Source organism: Malus domestica, chromosome 03 (genome assembly GCF_042453785.1).
Source record: "Malus domestica chromosome 03, GDT2T_hap1".
NCBI classification, from domain to species: domain Eukaryota; kingdom Viridiplantae; phylum Streptophyta; class Magnoliopsida; order Rosales; family Rosaceae; genus Malus; species Malus domestica.
Genome location: NC_091663.1, coordinates 11,575,405 through 11,593,821, shown reverse-complemented (window position 1 = coordinate 11,593,821; position 18,417 = coordinate 11,575,405). Strand labels below are relative to the sequence as shown.

The 18,417-nt window shown below is 36.6% G+C and overlaps 2 protein-coding genes across 4 annotated transcripts; one reads left to right on the top strand and one right to left on the bottom strand.

Annotated features, from left to right (window-relative positions):
• The first annotated feature begins 3,981 nt into the window (after window positions 1–3,981).
• LOC103423320 (heavy metal-associated isoprenylated plant protein 3-like) lies at window positions 3,982–6,047 on the top strand. The gene is made up of 5 exons (XM_008361395.4): window positions 3,982–4,131; window positions 4,229–4,412; window positions 4,815–5,029; window positions 5,147–5,234; window positions 5,339–6,047. Exons 1-5 carry the CDS (start codon window positions 4,123–4,125, stop codon window positions 5,737–5,739), a joined length of 897 nt encoding a protein of 298 aa, XP_008359617.3. The 5' UTR covers window positions 3,982–4,122; the 3' UTR covers window positions 5,740–6,047.
• An 8,984-nt stretch (window positions 6,048–15,031) lies between these two features.
• On the bottom strand, window positions 15,032–18,085 carry LOC114823099 (uncharacterized). 3 transcript variants are annotated; one of them, XM_029098446.2, is made up of 3 exons: window positions 17,893–18,085; window positions 16,288–16,678; window positions 15,032–16,213 (listed from the first exon to the last, which is right to left on the bottom strand). In XM_029098446.2, exons 2-3 carry the CDS (start codon window positions 16,661–16,663, stop codon window positions 16,188–16,190), a joined length of 402 nt encoding a protein of 133 aa, XP_028954279.2. In that variant the 5' UTR covers window positions 16,664–16,678; window positions 17,893–18,085; the 3' UTR covers window positions 15,032–16,187. The 3 variants fall into 3 exon arrangements, with proteins under 3 accessions (XP_028954279.2, XP_028954281.2, XP_028954280.2); XM_029098448.2 differs by having other exon boundaries at window positions 15,032–16,207; window positions 17,893–18,028; XM_029098447.2 differs by having other exon boundaries at window positions 16,288–16,675; window positions 17,893–18,024.
• Window positions 18,086–18,417: the final 332 nt, after the last annotated feature.

Genomic DNA, 18,417 nt, shown 5'->3' with positions numbered 1-18,417 from the left:
CCCACATATTCATCATTAGGCAATTCATCATTGACCACATTAAGCATCAATAATTGTTTAAGACCACACTTATGTCCCGGAGTCCACTTATCAATACAAAACCAACACTCCCCATTTTCCCTCTTCTTTTGAATCTCAGCAGGGGTGAGTTTCTTAATGGCTAAATTTCCAACTCTAGGCACCTGGTATGTGGGATGTGTGGGAATGACAGCTTGGGACTTAACTGATGGTGTGGATTTAGGAGGGAAAACTTTCAACTCAGAGTGTTTGGTATCTAATTGGACTACAAGAGCAATTGCTTCATGAACATTCGCAGGTTTCAACAATTTAACATCAAATTTGAGTTCACGTTTAAGGCCACCCAAAAAACAACTCTTAAGCAGAATCGGACCAATATCAGTCGTTCGAGTAGCCAAACGACGAAATTTAGTAATGTATTCATGGAGAGTACCTGCTTGGTAGAGCTTGAACAAGGTCTCTGCACTATCTTTGAATTCGGAAGGCGCAAACTCTCTGCAGAAGGAGCGAGTGAATTCCTCCCAACTTGGAGTAGTCCGAACATAATCCAGCTAACGAAACTATTGTAAGACCTTGCCATCCAAATGAAAAGAATCAGTAAGAACACGATGATCAGCCAGAGTGTTATAGAAGGAGAAATATTGTTCAACTTTGAAAATCCAAGCAAGATGATCATCTCCCTCAATGAATCTGGGAAAATCAATCCGATGAGACCATTACGGTCGTAGAGGAGGATCAATGTCGTCATGAATCGGACTTTGCGGACGTGGAATTGGACCAAATATACGTGGATCTAGTGGATTAGGCACCACAGTGTTGGAAGGGCCAACGTCAGGACCGCGATACTGAAGTTCGTGAAAGAATTGCTCAAAGTACACCTGGAGTTTGGTAACTAGGATGTTAGAAATTGAATCGTCAATTAAAGAAGGAATGGCAGCCATGGAGGCTTCCAACTCAGCCATTCGAGCATCTATAGTGATGAAGCGAGTTCTGGTAGTGTGGCGGGGCATACACAGAAGGGAAACCAGGATCAGAGGCTGATACCAATGTTAGATACCAATTCCGGTCGCTAGTTCAACCTTAACTGGAAGCAAGAATTACGGAATGACGAGAAGAAGAAGATGGAGTAATTTTTTGTAAAATGATTTTTTTTAATATTTGATTTCATCTGTGTCCATTGCAACAAGAAAGAGAGAGCTTAATATAACTAGCAACATCTCCAATGTAAGACTGCCACATGGCACACACAACCTAAACTCTTAAACAAACAGCACAAAAGAAAGACAAATTACATAACGACCCCAAAACACTACATTTGAACCCAAAACTTTGTTGCTTGTGATCAAGGCAATCACAGTACATAACAGAAAGGTACAAAAGGGGTGTGTGGATAGCACCACCCAATTCACATACAATGCAAAGCAAGTGGCCCTCTACCACAGTGGTGAAGAAAAATGTTGCCCTTACACCACGGCCTGAGTTAGAACCAAGTCGGCTCTATAATCTAACATCTAATCTAAAATATATCATTTTACAAAAAAAATAAAGGGTAAAAGACTGTTTACTACCCTCATGTTTCATGGTTTTCAACATTTAGTACATCAAGTTTTTTTTGTCTCAGAGTCATACCTAAAGTATAAATTTTGGGACAGTCTCATACATCAGTTAGTCAAACTGTTAAATCTGCCGTTAATTGTGACGTGGTGCCCATGTGGACAATAATTGGGCGCCACGTGTCAGCCACGTTTTTTTTTTTCCTTCTTTCTTCTTCTTTTTCTTCTTCCTCCGACTGCAATTTTTTTTTCCTTCCTCATTATCCTTCTTCCTTCCTCTTTCTTCCTTCCCCTTCTTCTCCTTCCTTCTTCTTCCTTCTCCCTTCTCCCTTCTCCTTCTCCTTCTTCTTCCTCCGAATCTGGGGAAGTTTTTTTTTTTTTTTCTTCCTTCTTCTTCCTCCTTCTTCCTTCTTCCTTCTTCTTCCTCCTTCTTCCTCCGAATCTGCCCAGATTCGGTTTTTTTTTTTTTTCTTCTTCTTCCTCCTTCTTCCTCCTTCTTCTTTCCCCTTCTCCTTCTTCTTCTTCTTCTTCCTCCAAATCTAGGGAAGTTTTTTTTTTCTCCTTCCTTCTTCTTCTTTCTCCTTCCTTCTTCTTCCTTCTTCCTTCTTCCTTCATCTTCCTCTTTTTTTTCTTCTTCTTCCTCCGAATCTGCCCAGATTCGGCTTTTTTTCTTTCTTCTATTTTCTTCTTTCTTCTTCTTCTTCTTCCTCCGACTGCAACTTCTTCTTTTTTTCCTTCTTTCTCCTTCTTCCTTCTTTTTCTCCTTCTTCCTTCCTCCTTCTTCCTTCCCCTTCTTCTCCTTCTTCCTTCTTCTTCATTTTCCTCAAAAAAAAAAAAAAAAAAAAAAAAAAACCGAATCTTTCCCAGATTCGGAGGAAGAAGAAGGAAGAAGGAAGAAGGAGAAGAAGGGGAAGGAAGAAGGGGAAGGAAGAAGGAAGAAGGAAGAAGGAGGAAGGGGGAAGGAAGAAGAAAAAAAAAAAAAAAACCGAATCTGGGCAGATTCGGAGGAAGAAGAAGAAGAAGAGGAACGAGGAACAAGGAAGGAGAAGGAAGAAGGAGGAAGAAGGAAAAAAAAAAGAAACTTCCCCAGATTCGGAGGAAGAAGAAGGAGAAGGAGAAGGAGAAGGGAGAAGGAAGAAGAAGGAAGAAGGAGAAGAAGGAGAAGGAAGAAGGAGGAAGGAAGAAGGAGAAGGAAGAAGAAGAAAAAAAAAGTTGTAGTCGGAGGAAGAAGAAGAAGAAGAAGAAAGAAGAAAAAAAAAAGAAAAAAAAACGTGGTTGACAAGTGGGGCACAGTTATTGTCCACATGGGCGCCACGTCACAATTAACGGCACATTTAACAATTTGACTAACGGATGTATGAGACTGTCCCAAAATTTACACTTTAGGTATGACTTTGAGACGAAAAAAACTTGATGTACTAAATGTTGAAAACCACGAAACATGAGGGTAGTAAACAGTCTTTTACCCAAAAATAAAATAAACAATGCAAAGACCTTCACATGGAGAAATTTGTTTGCATATCCCTCATAAAATTGATAGTTCTTGGCATTTCTAATTTGGCCAAATTATGATACATAATGTACAACATGTGCATACCTTTTTATTATTTATTATTTTTATTTTTATTTTTATTTTTACAAATTATAAGATAGCTCATATTAAAATCATTTAAACTACGAGAAGGAGGATTCGGACATGAAAGCTCAGTGTAAAAATGAATGCACCAAACTACGAAGGACGTGATAAAATTATGAATTTTTTTAATATGACGGTCGCACGATGACCAAATTACTTAACAACGTGGTTATTCTTGAAAATTAATTGGTGAAACACAACCCTAATTGGAATTTAGCAGGAGGGAGGTGGGGGTGTGGAAAATTTTTGGAAAAGTCCTCTCGAGTGACTTTTATGGTCCACAAATGTTTAAGACCAAGAGAAAGGCAGCCAAAAATAAAACTTCACAGCCACTTAGTATTACGATCTAATAATATTTCACTTTCTTTGTAAGTGTGAAATTTTATATTTGATTCTCACCAATGGTGTATTTGAATTACATTAATGTTAATTCAATATGAAACTTAACCCACCCCATTCTTATTAGTACAAATAATATCGTTTGTTAAAAAATAAAAATAAAAATAAACTCCACAGAAGACCATAAGTCTACGGGGCTATGGGCTGTTTCCACACATTCCCTAACAGCCCACCTCCAAAACCCACCTCAACTTCACCAAAATTACAAGGAACTTTTATTCCTTGGTCGCCACGCGTAAAACGAAACCCAACTCACATGCCCACAAGCCTGCCGCACGTGACATGTATGTGGAAATGCCTCAATGACATTGACATCCATGCATACATACATGCACATCATACATACAAATACCATCCATCCTACAACTGACGCGCAACTCACTCTGCCTTTAAATCCCCACTACCCTTCCCACCCTTTCACACTTACGTCTGCTTGCTCTCTCCCACTCATCAATTCTGAAAAACCAGAGAGAAAAAAAATAACCGACTAGTTTCTCAGAGAAAAACCAACCCACCATGGCCAAGGTCGCACTCCATTCCTCTCTCTCTCTCTCTCTCTATGCTTTTGGGTTTTGTGGTGTTTGGATTAATGGGTTTGTGTTCTGTTCTTGGATTAATGCAGAAGAAGAACGGCGGCGGCAACAACAATGCCGGCGACAACGCGGCCAGCAACGAAGGTGGTGAGAAGAAGAAGGGCGACGGAGGTGAGAAGAAGGAGGAAACCCCCATCACCGTCATCCTCAAGGTTGACATGCACTGTGAGGGCTGCGCTACTAAGATTGTCAAATGCGTCAAATCTTTTGGAGGTACATAATAAATCCTTCAAAACCCACGTCTGACATTTCCTTCAAATTCCAGATTTCCATTTATTTTTTACACGCTTTTCCTCCAATTTTTTCACACAAATGTTCATCTACTGCTTTCTGCATCTGGGGTTTTAACCAACAATGTTCATTTACTGTTTTTTGCATCTGGGTTTTTATTTTTTACTTCCCACAGATTTCAGATTCACTCGTCAAAATCCAATTTCTCTTTTTTGATTCTTCTTTCTGGGTTTTTGGTTTAATCCAGATTTTATTTTTTTTTCAAAAAAAATCCGAAGAAATTTGATTCCGATTATGCTTTGTTTCCTGCTTTAAGGGTTAGTCCAAAGTTCAGATTCGAACAATTTTTTTTATTTTTTTTGCAACGGTGTCGTTTGGTTACAGACGTGGAGACAGTGAAGTCAGAGAGCGAGGCGAACAAGCTGACGGTGGTCGGCAAAGTGGACCCCACCAAGCTCCGGGACAAGGTCGCCGCCAAGACCAAGAAGAAGGTCGACCTCGTCTCCCCCCAGCCCAAAAAGGACACCAACAAAGATGACGGCGGCGACGCCAAGAAAAAGCAGCCGGAGAAATCCAACGACGACAAAAAACCCAAAGAGGTACGTGCGTACTGCGCACTGGAGCACTACTCCATTTTAATGTTAACGTGCGCCTGCCTAAATATTTTCAATGATTAAAATTTTTAATTAAATGGGTTTGTATATGGGTGCGGGCAGCCTCCGGTGACGACGGCGGTTCTGAAGCTGAACCTCCACTGCCAGGGATGCATCAAGAAGATCCACAAGATTGTCACCAAGACTAAAGGTGACATTATCATTCCCCACTAACTGCTACTTTGTTTTCTAAACGCCGCCGCTTTGTGACGGTGAATGTTTTGGTTTGGATTTTTAACGTGGGTGACGCGGCAGGGTTCAACGACATGAGCGTCGACAAGGAGAAGGAGCTGGTGACAGTGAAGGGCTCGATGGACATGAAGGTGTTGGCGGAGAGCTTGAAGGAGAAGCTGAAGAGGTCGGTCGACATTGTCCCGCCGAAGAAAGAGAAGGAGAAGGGCGACAATGGCGGCGGTGGCGGCGGAGATAAGAAGAAAAAGGAGGGGGAGGAAGGAAATGGTGGTGGGAAGCTTGAGGGAAACAAGATGGATTTTCCAGCGGGTCAGACCGGGTACTGGCAGCAGATTCCATACGAGATGGCATACGGGCCTGGATACGGAGCACCCGGAAACCCGATTCCGCCTCCACCGATGTACATTGGCCACCCGCCAGAGATGTTCAGCGATGAGAACCCTAATGCCTGCTCAATTATGTGAAGAAAGTGCTGTATTAAGAAGCGATTAGAGTTTAATCAGAAGTTGATACGATGAAGAAGAAAAGGAAGTGTAAATAAGTGAATAGACAGGGGTAGATATATGAGAGAAATTTTGGTGGGTCGGGTTCGTCTCTGAACCGGGTTGGCTAATAGAAATCAGAAATATGCTACTTTTGGGTTCCCTTCGGATGTTAGTTTTGGAACGCTACGATTTGTTTTGTTGTTATTAACCTAAGGTTGTGATCTTCTGCTTTATTCATGCTCATGTTACTATGTTGGTTACAATTTCAAGTATTCACTCTTTGGAAATATTGTTTTTTTTTTTTTTTTTTTTTTTTTGAAAACTCTCTTTGGAAATGTTTTTGCTTGTTTGAAACTACTTTTATAAAAAGCATTTCTGCTTAGAAGTATTTTCAATAAAAGCACTTCTATTAAAAGCATGTTGAACTTTTAAAAAAATTTCAAGTAATTTTAAAAATAATTCTAGAAGTTGAGATAATGGCAACAATTGAATACTCCTCAAAAACGAATTTGGCTGCTTGTTTTGTTTTTTTTGACACACAGAGTGGGCAATGTGTGTGTCCAAATGGATTTTCTGGTGCAGTTTAATTATAAATAAAGTGGTATTAGCAGTAAACCACTCTGCATCCCGTGAGATCGAAGCACTAAAAAATGGAAGAAAATGTTGGTAGTGTGCGGTTTGGTTTAGTGATATACAACCACTTGATCTAGAAGATGCTTAATTTCGAAATCTTAATATAAAATTAGCTTAATCCTAATTATAATATGTAGTGTTTTTTTCGGTTGTTGAATATTCTATTTATAGTTGGGAGGACAAAGATGTGAACACATTGGTTTAACATTATTCATCACTTTGTTAAGGCCTTGTATTCTTAATTTGTTAGGGTTTTTATTTATAACAAACAATGAATTTGGTATATGCGACATCCCCAGCATAATTTTAGGAGATGAGTAGAGTGTACAGCTTTCTTTGTATGTATCCACATGTGCACCTAAGTCATCCCTTCTAATTATTTTTAGTTATATGTTTACGTGCTTGGAATCGAAACTAAACGTAAGAGTGTGTTTGTGTTTAACCTCTTATCTAAGTTTGATCTTCGCTGCCAACAGTTCTCGTTGGCACAGAATATATGAATTTTTATGTAAATTCATACTACTAACAGTTATTAATTAGATGTCATGCATAAGTTTTTTTTTTTTTTTTGTCTTGAGATTGCGGTGCCACGTGTAAAATCATTTGAAATTTGTATAGTCATTATTTGAGCTGAATCATCAATAAATCAGCGCTTAAACAGTATGTGGGCACTCATTATTTTCTTAATAAAATACTGTAAACAATGTCTCAATAGACAAAATTGTAACCGTGGAGCAGAAGCTGTGGGTTTCAGTGGGCGTACGACGATACTGTCACAACATTCCTGCGTCCAATTAATGTCGTCCAATTTTGCCAATTTCCAAAGCAGAAGTGCGACTGGCGCTGTCGATACCATAGACACAATTCACTGTGAGTCTGTGACTATGAGCAGTACCGTGGGAGGGAGGCTGCACAGCACAATAATTGTTCATCAATTTCCAATTCGAAATTTGAGAGGGTAACCACTCAATTATTCCTTTTTTTATTTTTTATTTATTTTTATGAATGTATTTATTATTGGACCCAAGAAGAAATAGTTATATGATTAGGATAAGGTTTGATTTGGTTCGGTTTTGGATTTTAAATTGCAACGAACAAATGTTAATGCTATGGTTTAGCTTACTTTTTTTTTGGCACTAAACTAGTAGCATAAGCAAATCAAACCTAACTAATTATTTAGTGACCGGTTTGGTTCGTGATTTCTCTGTAACAAATCAAACCAAAGTTTATATTGTAAATTGATAATTAGTGGAGGAAACTTCTTATTCTTGAAAATCGAAATATTTTCAGAGGAATTTGATGTCAAATTAGAATGGTTATGGAATTTAGTTCTTGGTAGAAGGTAGAGAAGATCAATGTATAAAATCAAACATACTAGTAAAAGGGTGATAACATTAAGAAAATATCAAGTATCACAAAATATATCGGATTTAATTGTATATCTGGCTTTTAAATAAGTTAAATCAAACCAAACTAATTACAATTACATTAAATTTAGTTCAATATTATATTGTTATATCGTGAAAACTGAATCAACTTATTCACATTAGGTTTCGCATCTTATAATTCTTATTGCATTTCATTAAAGGTTTCATATAAGTTTCTTTTTTATAACCTATCCAAAAAGCGTTTAAGTTTTTACCAAACAGTTAAACGTGTTTACAATAAAAGCATTTTTAACGTAAACATGTATGAGCATTGAAATGGTACATACAAAATTATTTGATGGGATCGTGAATGACCATGAGAGTCAATTCAGGAGCCTGATTTTGCAAAAAGGAATCTCGGGAGCGAATTAAAACAAGCCTTACTTTCTCAGTTTTCAGCCAAGCAAATTATCAATAGCCAACTGCCGTGTTTGTCTAGAATCCGATATCCTCACTGGATCCCTTTGTGAGAATTATAGGAATTCGTGAATCATATACGTTCATCGTATATCGTGCAGTTAGAAATTATTTTAAATATTTTTATTTAAAATTAAATATAAACAATCTTGATAAAAACTGACCACATGATATATGATGATCGAAAACTATTTACGAATATTCAGGATCCTTACTAAAAGGAACCGGAGAGGATCCTGTTGGGTTTGTCTATATGTGATGCGTCCCATTAGGCGTCCTTTGCCTACGACTGAGCTGGCTGGACTTTTGTGCGGGAGAACAAAGTCTGAGGCAAGTGCCCTTCACCCTCCCTAGTCCCTCCTCCCCTGCGGTGCTGTGTCCCATATAGTACCGCTGCATAGGACCAGGTCATTAGCCATACACCATGAGCCATGGGATAAACAACATTTCCTTGGAGGTACGTATGTCCGTCCGTAGTGGTAGTTTATGAGCAGTTTTTTAGTTTGTCAGACACACGATTTCGGTACAATAAGTATAATAACATAGTTAGTTAGAAAAATTTCAAATTTTCAACTAATTTTATTATTACACTTAATTCACGGAGTCGCGTTTTCAGTACATTAAATTTTTTTTCTTCGTAAATTACCCTTTAAATCCAGTGGGTAGGGGTCTAGAAACATACAAAACAAAATCAAATTAATTTTGTTTTGGACTAAGTTAATTACTATTAGCATTTGCTTACACACTTTGTGTGCATGAACACATTTCTTTAGAAAATGAGAAGGAGAGAGGGAGAGAGAAAACGTGAAGGGAGTGAGAGGTTTTTTTTTTGTGTTTTTTTTTTTAATATTGGAAGTATTTTAACATTATCTATAGGTAATGTTTCAATAAAAAATAGTAAAATTTGGACCTGTGACCTTACATTATTGCCCATCATTTTTTGTTTTTTTTGTGTGTGATAAAAGATTAAGTAGTATTTTCATCCTGTTTTAATTGACAAGGAGAATTTCTTTAATTAATAGAGATTACAAGCCAAACTTACCCACAAAGCATGCCCTCTTTTTGCTCCAAAAGAAAGTTAGCCACCCTTTTTTCTTTTTCCTTTATTTTTCACTCTTTCCCTCCCCCTTCAAAGTTATAAAGTTAGAACGTACATCCAAGGTTGAAGCTACACCAAGCACTTACCCAAAAGGAAAAAGATTGAATTCTCAAATACCTAGGACAATGATAAAGATTTCTTTTCATAGAAAATTGTGTAAATTTTAGCCAAAATTAATTATTAACCCCGTGATCAACTGATAATTAATGATTAACTCGAGGGTGTATAAGGAACATTTCTCAACTTTTTTCTTTTGATGTCTATTTTAATTAAGGATTGAATAAATTTGTTTTTTGGTTTCCTACGTTTTTTTTTGTTGGATTCAACATGCTTTCGATTCTTTGTGGCTGAAAAGTTTGATACCAAATATTATGAAAGACTAACCTATTTTATGTTTATGAACTAACTCAAATTTCTCACCCCTTGGTTAAATATATTAATTTCGTATTCAACAAAGAAATTATATACTACATTAAATAGAAATTCTTGATTAAATTATACTCAGACACTCAAGTTAATGATGGAAGAATATTTCATATCATAGTTGCAAGTGTAAATTAAGGAGACACACGAGCTTGCATTACAAGGTCATGTGGGGTGCGGTCCCTCATGAGTCCACGACCCTGTAAAAATTCTGATAAGGACGACTGGAATATTCATATTCATGGGTTATATGTCATGCTACATACTACATCATGCATCCACATTATCGATGGTCATGCCACATACCATGCCATGGCCCATGTCAAGTGACAACGATGCCCTCGCTTTTTGTCTGCTTCTGAGAAAGAGACACGCACTTTCGCGAAAGCGTACGTGGGCTAAAGGGAAACTAGGAGAAAAGGGGAAGGGATCCTCCTCTCCACCTAAGCTATTAAGTTCGAAGATTTAGATCATTGAAATTTAATCAAACCATTAAAGTTATTATAATTTTTAAAATGAACCCCTATTTGTAGTTGTTAGATCAAATTTCAATAGCCCAGATCCTCAAACTTGATAAATTAAGAGACAGAAATCCGGAGATGATCCATTTCCGGAGAAAAGGAACACAAAACGCCTATTGGCATCAAAATTAATTTTGCCAACATTAGTGTGATTGCTACCAATTTTAAAATTTTCTTTCATGAATTAACATATTATCTATTATTCCCAATTACCTAGTCCATTTATAAGAATCATCTCAATTTTAATTTTGTTAATAAGTATTACGGTTTGGTGGTATTCATTTTCACTTCGAAGTGAGAGGTCTTAGGTTCGAATCTCGTGAATGGAAAATTCGATACCAAATTAGGCTGCCCATTGTGGCTTAACCGAACTTCATCTCCTCTTAGTGTAAAAATATCGATGTACTAAAAAACCTTAGTGTAAAAATATCAATGCATTAAATAAAATCTCAGTTTTAATTCTTAATTTTTATTTTTAAATTTAAAATTTTCTGGTAATTATTTTAATTTTTATTTAAAAAAATGAAAAACTTAAACCAGAATTTAAAAACACTAAACAGTAAAATTGAAGGTAATTACCAAATGATTTTTTAGTTTTCAGGAAAAAAATGAAAATAAAAACTACAACAAGAAATGCCAAGACGAGCCTTGTGTATGGGTTAACGGACTAGAGCAACAAAGTTGTTTATATATGTGAGGTATTATACGATTTAAAAGTTTTATAAATTTGAGACTAATTTGATAACGATCCAAGATTTTGAGTAATTTATGTAATTTATCATTTTACATCGAAGAGTGATGTTGGCTAGGGAGCCAAATATATAATTGCAGGAAATACAATAAGAGAATTAATTATATGAATAATCTACCTAGGCAACAACCTCACAAGTGGTCAACTTCATGGAGAAAATATTTTCTTGTATGTGTTTGCATACTAGTATTTAAAAAATAAAAATAAAAATAAAGTTAAAGAAATGGACGTGTAGTGCCCTTTTTAATTTTTTTTTTAATTTTTTTGTATTATTCAAAATATACCGAGTATATAATTTAATTATATTATTTTAGGGGTGTTGAGATTCCAGTTTCCAAATGCACATGTGACCAAAGGGTTCCCTTTGATAATTGGAATCTTCTTTCTTAGACGCGATCACGCATGAACTCAAACCCATGTGTGAGAGTGAGTATTCTGTAGGCCGTGTCAAAATTCAAGTGTTAGAGAGGTTAAATTTGTAGATTAAATTTGCAAATTAAATGATGTGTCACCAATAAGATATGAGCACGTTTATCAATATTTAAGTAATAATCCAATCATCCACTTTCATGTCATTTAGTTTTCAAAATTTAATCTCCCTAGCATTACTCAAACTCAAAAGGTTAAAGGTCTATGAAATAAAAGATGACCAATTGGTACAGAGAAGTCTCTTTCACTTTCATGGTGTGTTTGGAGAAAGATTTAGCTTTGTTTAAAAGTGTTTTTAAATGATGAAGCTTTTTGGTGAAAATGTTTGGAATCATTTATTAGTAAAAAGGTTTTTCAGCCAAAATGATATTTGAGATTTGCATAATTTCTCATAGAAGTGGTCCCTAAGTTTGTCAACCATCAATTATTTTGGTCTTTTTGTGAAAAATTCTGTTAAATAAGGACCAAGTTGACAAAAAAAAACCCTAAATTTAATAAACAATGTGCCAAAATGATTTGGTAAAAGTTGAGGGCATTTTTGTCATTTTATCCTTATTTAATAGAGATTTTTCACAGAATGAACAAAATGATTGATAGTGGACAAACTGAGGGATCACTTCTATCAATTTCCAATCTCAAAGACTAAAGTGAGAAATTATGTCAATTTCAAGGACCATTTTGGATAAAATGTAATTGGATCTTGGAAAAACACTTGAAGTGCTTCATGCAAAAACCACAAGTTGCAGGAAGCACTTCAAGTGCTTTTAGAATCCAAAAACTTTTTCTTCAAAAACGCTTTTAATCATTTTAAAAGTACTTTCAAACAAGTTCATATATATGCAAGTGCTTCATGCAACTATGCAAGTGCTCCTTCTTATTTCTACAAATGTTAGAACATATACATAAATTGCACTGGGTATATTTATGACAACATCTTTTTAGAGACGTGGCAAGTGAATATCTGAATGCCAAGTATGGCTCATAACAATCTATCATCCGGCGGATACAACGATACTTCTGCCGTATGAAGAGTTAATTTGCCAAGCCAAAATTTTCACTTTTTGGGAAATCCTGCCGATTAATATGTTTTTTGGTAAAATTTGAAAATGTACTCATCAGATAGGATTCAATTTTATAAAGCGAAACAAAATTTTGGTTAAGTTTTTCAGTTGGTTATTGGGTTTTTAACTGATGTTTAAAGGTGAGTCTTATGTCTTATAATTTGAGTGAATTCGATTGGACATTATAAAAGTTTTGGTTAGAATTGTGATGCAAATAATTTATTGTTTTTTAATTGCTGAGAATACCTGAAAACAGGCTGAATTTTCATTGGTTGGATCAATTACCAATCAAATGTTTGAGCAAATTGGGAAAGGCATTGTGGATAAAGGAAAATGATCCGGCGATGATCATTTTCTTATGAATCTGGCGAGGATCATTTTCTTAGGGATCCTAGGGATCTCATAATCGTGACTATTTATCGTATATCGTGCAGTCAATTTTCGTTAAGTTCTATTTATATTTAATTTTAAATTTTAAAATAATTTTTTACTGTATGAAGTATGATGAACGATCACGATCACGGGATCCCTATTCAGTTTACCAATGGAATCATGCAGACGTTGCTCAATGAAGGGTTGAGGGCAAAAAGAAACTCTCTAAAGTTAGCCACATGCATGCAAAAAGAAAAGCAAAATGACCTTCATCATTTCATCACCATCAAAACTTCATGAACAATACTTGGCTACTCAAGGATGAGCAACTACTCAAAGTTCTTTGTATTCAAATCACATAGCTTCGTACTTATAATTATAACCGTTCATATTATGAATCACTTTGTAAAGATCATCTTTGCAAAAAAGAAATGAATTAAAACTAAGGTCGTTTAGTTAATCTATTGTAGCAAATACAATTGACGGTTTGTAATGTTTTTACCAATTCCGTTCATCTGTTTTTATACAATTCGATGACTAAATAACCTTAGTTTTAATTTATTTATTATTTAACCTTGTGAACGTTGACTGAGTTGAGAAGAAGCACTAGCAATTCTCGTCAAATAACTGATTTATGAAATGTTCTAATCATAACACGAAGTTCTATGAATCAACAATGAACAATTTTGAATAGGAACTCTTACTCATCCTTGAGTGGCCAAGTATTATTCAAACTTTATTAACCACATTTATAATTACATAAATAGTGCTCAAATCTTGACCTTCTTTATTTTTTTACACAATCCTTTGAAGATCATCTCATCTTTGTAAAGAATTAACTAATTCTAAGATCGTTTAGTCATCCAACAATTATCTAATAAACAGACAAATTGTGTTCCTCACTTGAACCCTAAATTTTAACAAGGTTAATCGACCACTTAAAACGATTTCTAATTGAGTTATATTTTACAAAATTCATCTTTTAAAAGTGACTTGAAATATAAAGGGTTCTTATCATCAAACAAAAAGCGAGAAAACTTTGTTGGATATAAGTCAACAATCTGTGATTTAAATATAGATATGCTAATAAACAATAAATGCAAATATAAAAATTAACAGAGTATCAAGAAACAAAAATATAAAACAAATAACTTGAAGATCGAGGCTTGCATACCGCAATGTCCTTGAAACAGAAATTTCATCCATACTCAGTGCTTGTAGTTCTACGGACGTCTGCTTCATCAGGATTCAACGATCTAAGTCAGAAATTCCAGCACCGGAAAATTGACTTCTGGCGAATATTAATGTGGTTCTCTCAGAAATGATGTTTATGATTGCAGGAGAAGATTTATGATTTTTCTGTGTCCTAAATACCATGCAGATGGATATATATATATAATGTGATTATACCTGTTCGCAACAGGTATGAGGAAGGGATGCATCTGTTGGGAGACATCTGCTGAAAAGGGTGTTTTTGTTTCTGCGTTTTCACACTTCAGACTTCATCTGAAAAGATGAGTCTGTTGGAAAAAATAATTAATTAATTAATTTAATTATTAGAGCCCCAAGGCCCAAGGCCCATCTTTTGACAATTAAATATATATTAATTATATATTAATTATAATTAATTATATATATTAATTACCAATTAATTAGTACACCCCAAAGCTCAACCCCAAGGGTGAGCCCAATTTTAGTCTCCATGCCTATTACTCCAATCACTTTCTATAAAGGACAAAGCCTTATAAAGTGATAAAATCTTTTGAGAATGGCCAATGTGGGACAAAGAAATTTCTACTCAAACTACTCAAATTTCCAACAAACTTGAGTACGAAGGTAAGCTTGATCATCACATCATTTTAAAGACAGAACGTAGGCCTAAAGAATATACTAGCTCTTCGTACATAATTTAGGGTATATGGATGTATGTGCTTAATAACTTGTTCTAGGGTCTGTGAATGAAATGTGAACCACATCATCGGAACGCGGGAGGGCACGGCAGACCGTCTCTGGATAGAGCATGGACCAAAGAAACTAGCAACCACATCTCCTGCCTGATTCGCTTCTTGACACAGCCGAAGTTATAGGTTCCGGATCATCAACGGTCACCGTTAGATAGAATTCTAGAATGCCGGCAATTGTGAGAGAAACTTGTTTTTTGAATTCTTATTCAATGAAAGATGATAACTTACAACCCTAAATGTTGTTTAAATAGTCTTTAACAAACCCCAACTCCAAATAGGAAATAAATTAAACAAATAGCAAAATATAAAAAAGATTCTAAAATATTAAAACCCGAATTAAACACGTTAAACGACATAATTAACCCAAACTTCGACTGGGCTCGTTGAAAATCAATGAGTCTTGTAGGCCTCGTCGTTTTCTCGAATCTATATGTTACAGGCCCAAAACCGACACGCTAACTTGAAAATTCCAAAGCATTCGTTTTCAGGGTATGGGCAAATAATATTTTAACACCTAAATTACTATTTCTCCAATCATTTTTCTTAATTAAATGTCACTTCCTTCTTTCAACTCTCCCGCATTGAAAATAACACCAACTCGGTTCTCCGTCACTTCTCTCGGGACCCAGTTCCATAAAATGGAATGGAGACCTCTAGCTAGCTTGGTAATCCTGTCAATCGATGAGGAGAGGCAAGGACGGATTAAATGATGAGAACTTGGGAGTCAGACTCGCAAATAATATCAAAAGACTGATTTTCAATAGCAAGGGAGACAGCCATAACCGCTGCTCGAGCTTCAGCTTCAAGAGGGGAGGAGACACGACAACATGAAGTTCTGCCTGCGATCACAACTGCATGGGTGTCTCTGGCAATTGCACCAATGCCAGCCTTGCTAGACGTCGACATTCAGCTACAATCAAAGTTAATTTTCACTATACCAGATGGCAGGGCGACCCACGAACTTTTATCTCGAACATTCCCACCCCGCGCTGCCGTGGAGAACGAAGAGAGACTCTCTCGGAATTGAAGTTGAACAGGGAGAGGAGGGGACTCGTGGTTCCGATCAGAGGACACTCTCTCGGCCAACACCGAATTCTCACCAGAGACATCAATCTGACTGAAAACCTCAACTTGATTTGTATGGCGAGGGATACCCGTGTCTGGTATGAGATAACTTTGGTGGAGGCAACTTGGAATTTCGTAGCATACCTCTCCACCGCTCTAGCAACTTCGATAGGGGAAACATAAGAAGTAGAAGAGTTCGAAAGAAGAAAGTGGTTCATTGTACAAAACAAAGATACATACTCCTGTATTCGCGGATTCTATACAATCAGCGCAAATCCTTCCTTTCTGTCACTAACAATTAGATGTAAACATTCAGCATATAGACACACACAAGGAATGCAAACAAGCGAATTCTTATTACTTACTTGGCTGAGAAGTATTTTCATCACTACCGTCAAGAATGAGTTTGACTCCATTGTCCTTAAGAGCATTGACAATAGCCCAAATCTTGGTGCGGTTCTTAAAACCCTTTTTCTCAACTTCGTTATTTACATAGACATGAATCCCTCGTCCCTGTCCCTCGCCAAGACCTTCCACCTTGAGTCGCCTAGCCAACACCTCTCCAACAACTGCCGCTGCCTTTGCATTGCAAGACCTTCCACATTCGAGTGAGCCCTTGATTGAATGTTCAACCGTAGATGCTGACACAACAATTCGGCCATTATTTCTGTCCACTACGTTTGCTGTAATGTACTTCAATGACATGAACAGCCGTAGCACATATCGCTTCACAACCGTCATTCTGGGGCAGTCCTGCTGTTTTTCATTTAATAAAAGCAATTTCAACATTAGCAAAAGAATATTAGATATGGAACTATAGATACACGGAGAAGAATTGGAAGACTAACAGTTATCTACCAAAGAAAAATACTAAACTCTTTGGTCGTTAATTCTCTTCAAGGGGAGTAGAGAGATACTCTTAATTATCACCCACAGCCACTGGTTAAGTTCGAACCCAGTTCATTTAAGCAGCTAACAACATGTTGACAACGCACTTGAATCAAACTAGTTGCACCTTCAACCCACTCTTTATCGAACATGTAGGACCAGAGACTAATTGCTTCTACGCTTTTAAATAATATCAAACAAATTCCTTCAAATACATACTGCTAACATCGCGTAGGCCTGTCTTCCAGGTTCCGAAAATTATCAGTTCAAATGCATCTTAATAGAAAGTTGGTAGCATTTTGAGTCACACTTGGGCACACAAATTTAATTTGACTCACACTCCCACCTAGAAAAACATCTGAGAGACCGAAATCTTGAGAGGATTGTGCATGCTTTAGTTTTTCCCCCCGCCTCAACAGCATCACAGAGACACTGCTTTGTTAGTCCTTAGTGGTTGTAAGACTAGTTTTTTTAGCAGGCTGATGATTGTAGAAAGGGAAATCCATAGAGTTCCCCTTCTTCACAAAGTGAAGGAGAAAAAGAATCGAACACCAAACCCAGACTAACGAGCGATTTAGGTTATACCATGCACAATCCTCATAAACCATAAACCAGATGCAAGAACAACCACCCATCTTATGCTCTATTAGGCCGTCATTTGGTGTTTAGGACTGGAGTGGATTGGATAACTCGGTAAATTCAAATGAATGTTGGATGAAGGGAGAAGTAGGTTGCCATCCAGTAATTCATTGAACATAGATTGAATTTACGGAGTTATCCAATCCCTTCCAATCCTAAACACCAAATGAGGGCTTAATAGGCAAGCTTCCATCAAGGGCAAGTAAAATTAAAAGACTGATGATACCCAAATAACCCTTTCGTATGAAGAACCCATTATTTGCCTAATCCTGTATTATTACTTGTTTATGGAGTGGAGGCAATAAAAACAAATTCACAACATGAAATAATTAATCATATAAATCCATTCTTGAAACATGATTAAACTTTTCTATTCATTCTCTAAAGGAACAAATATGAACAGACAATACAGAGAGAGAGGAGAAAGAGAGCAGCTCATGTACCTGTCGGGAACAAAGATGAAAGCTTGGCCGGGTGGAAGCGTAGGAGTGAGTGTGACTGTGCGAGCCGAACCAGGAAAGCAGGAGGACGAGGAGGAGGAGGAGGAAAGCCAACGGTGGGCTGGTGTGGGTAACGGGCTCTTGCAGGGCTGTGGTGGTTACTGGGCTACTGCGTTCAAGTTTGACAAGTAATGGACACCCAAACCCAAATATTGTCTTTGGAATTGGAGCCCAAACTCTCCTTAGTCTAAAATTTAAAATTGAGAAAAACGATATTTTAAACTATCTAATTCACGAAGAGGAAATGATTAAAAAAAAATCTTAGCATTAAACAAGAGTGAAAAGAGTGGACACACAATCACCTTGATCAACTAACTTAACCTACACATGCTTTTAGATATAATCTTTAAACACCTTTTTTAGTCACTTACACTCTTCCCCTTCTCTCCTGTTGCAGCACGGCGGTCGGAGTGAAGTGACAAATGGCATCATCAAACCACATATTGAAGATGACCATCGCCCATGGGC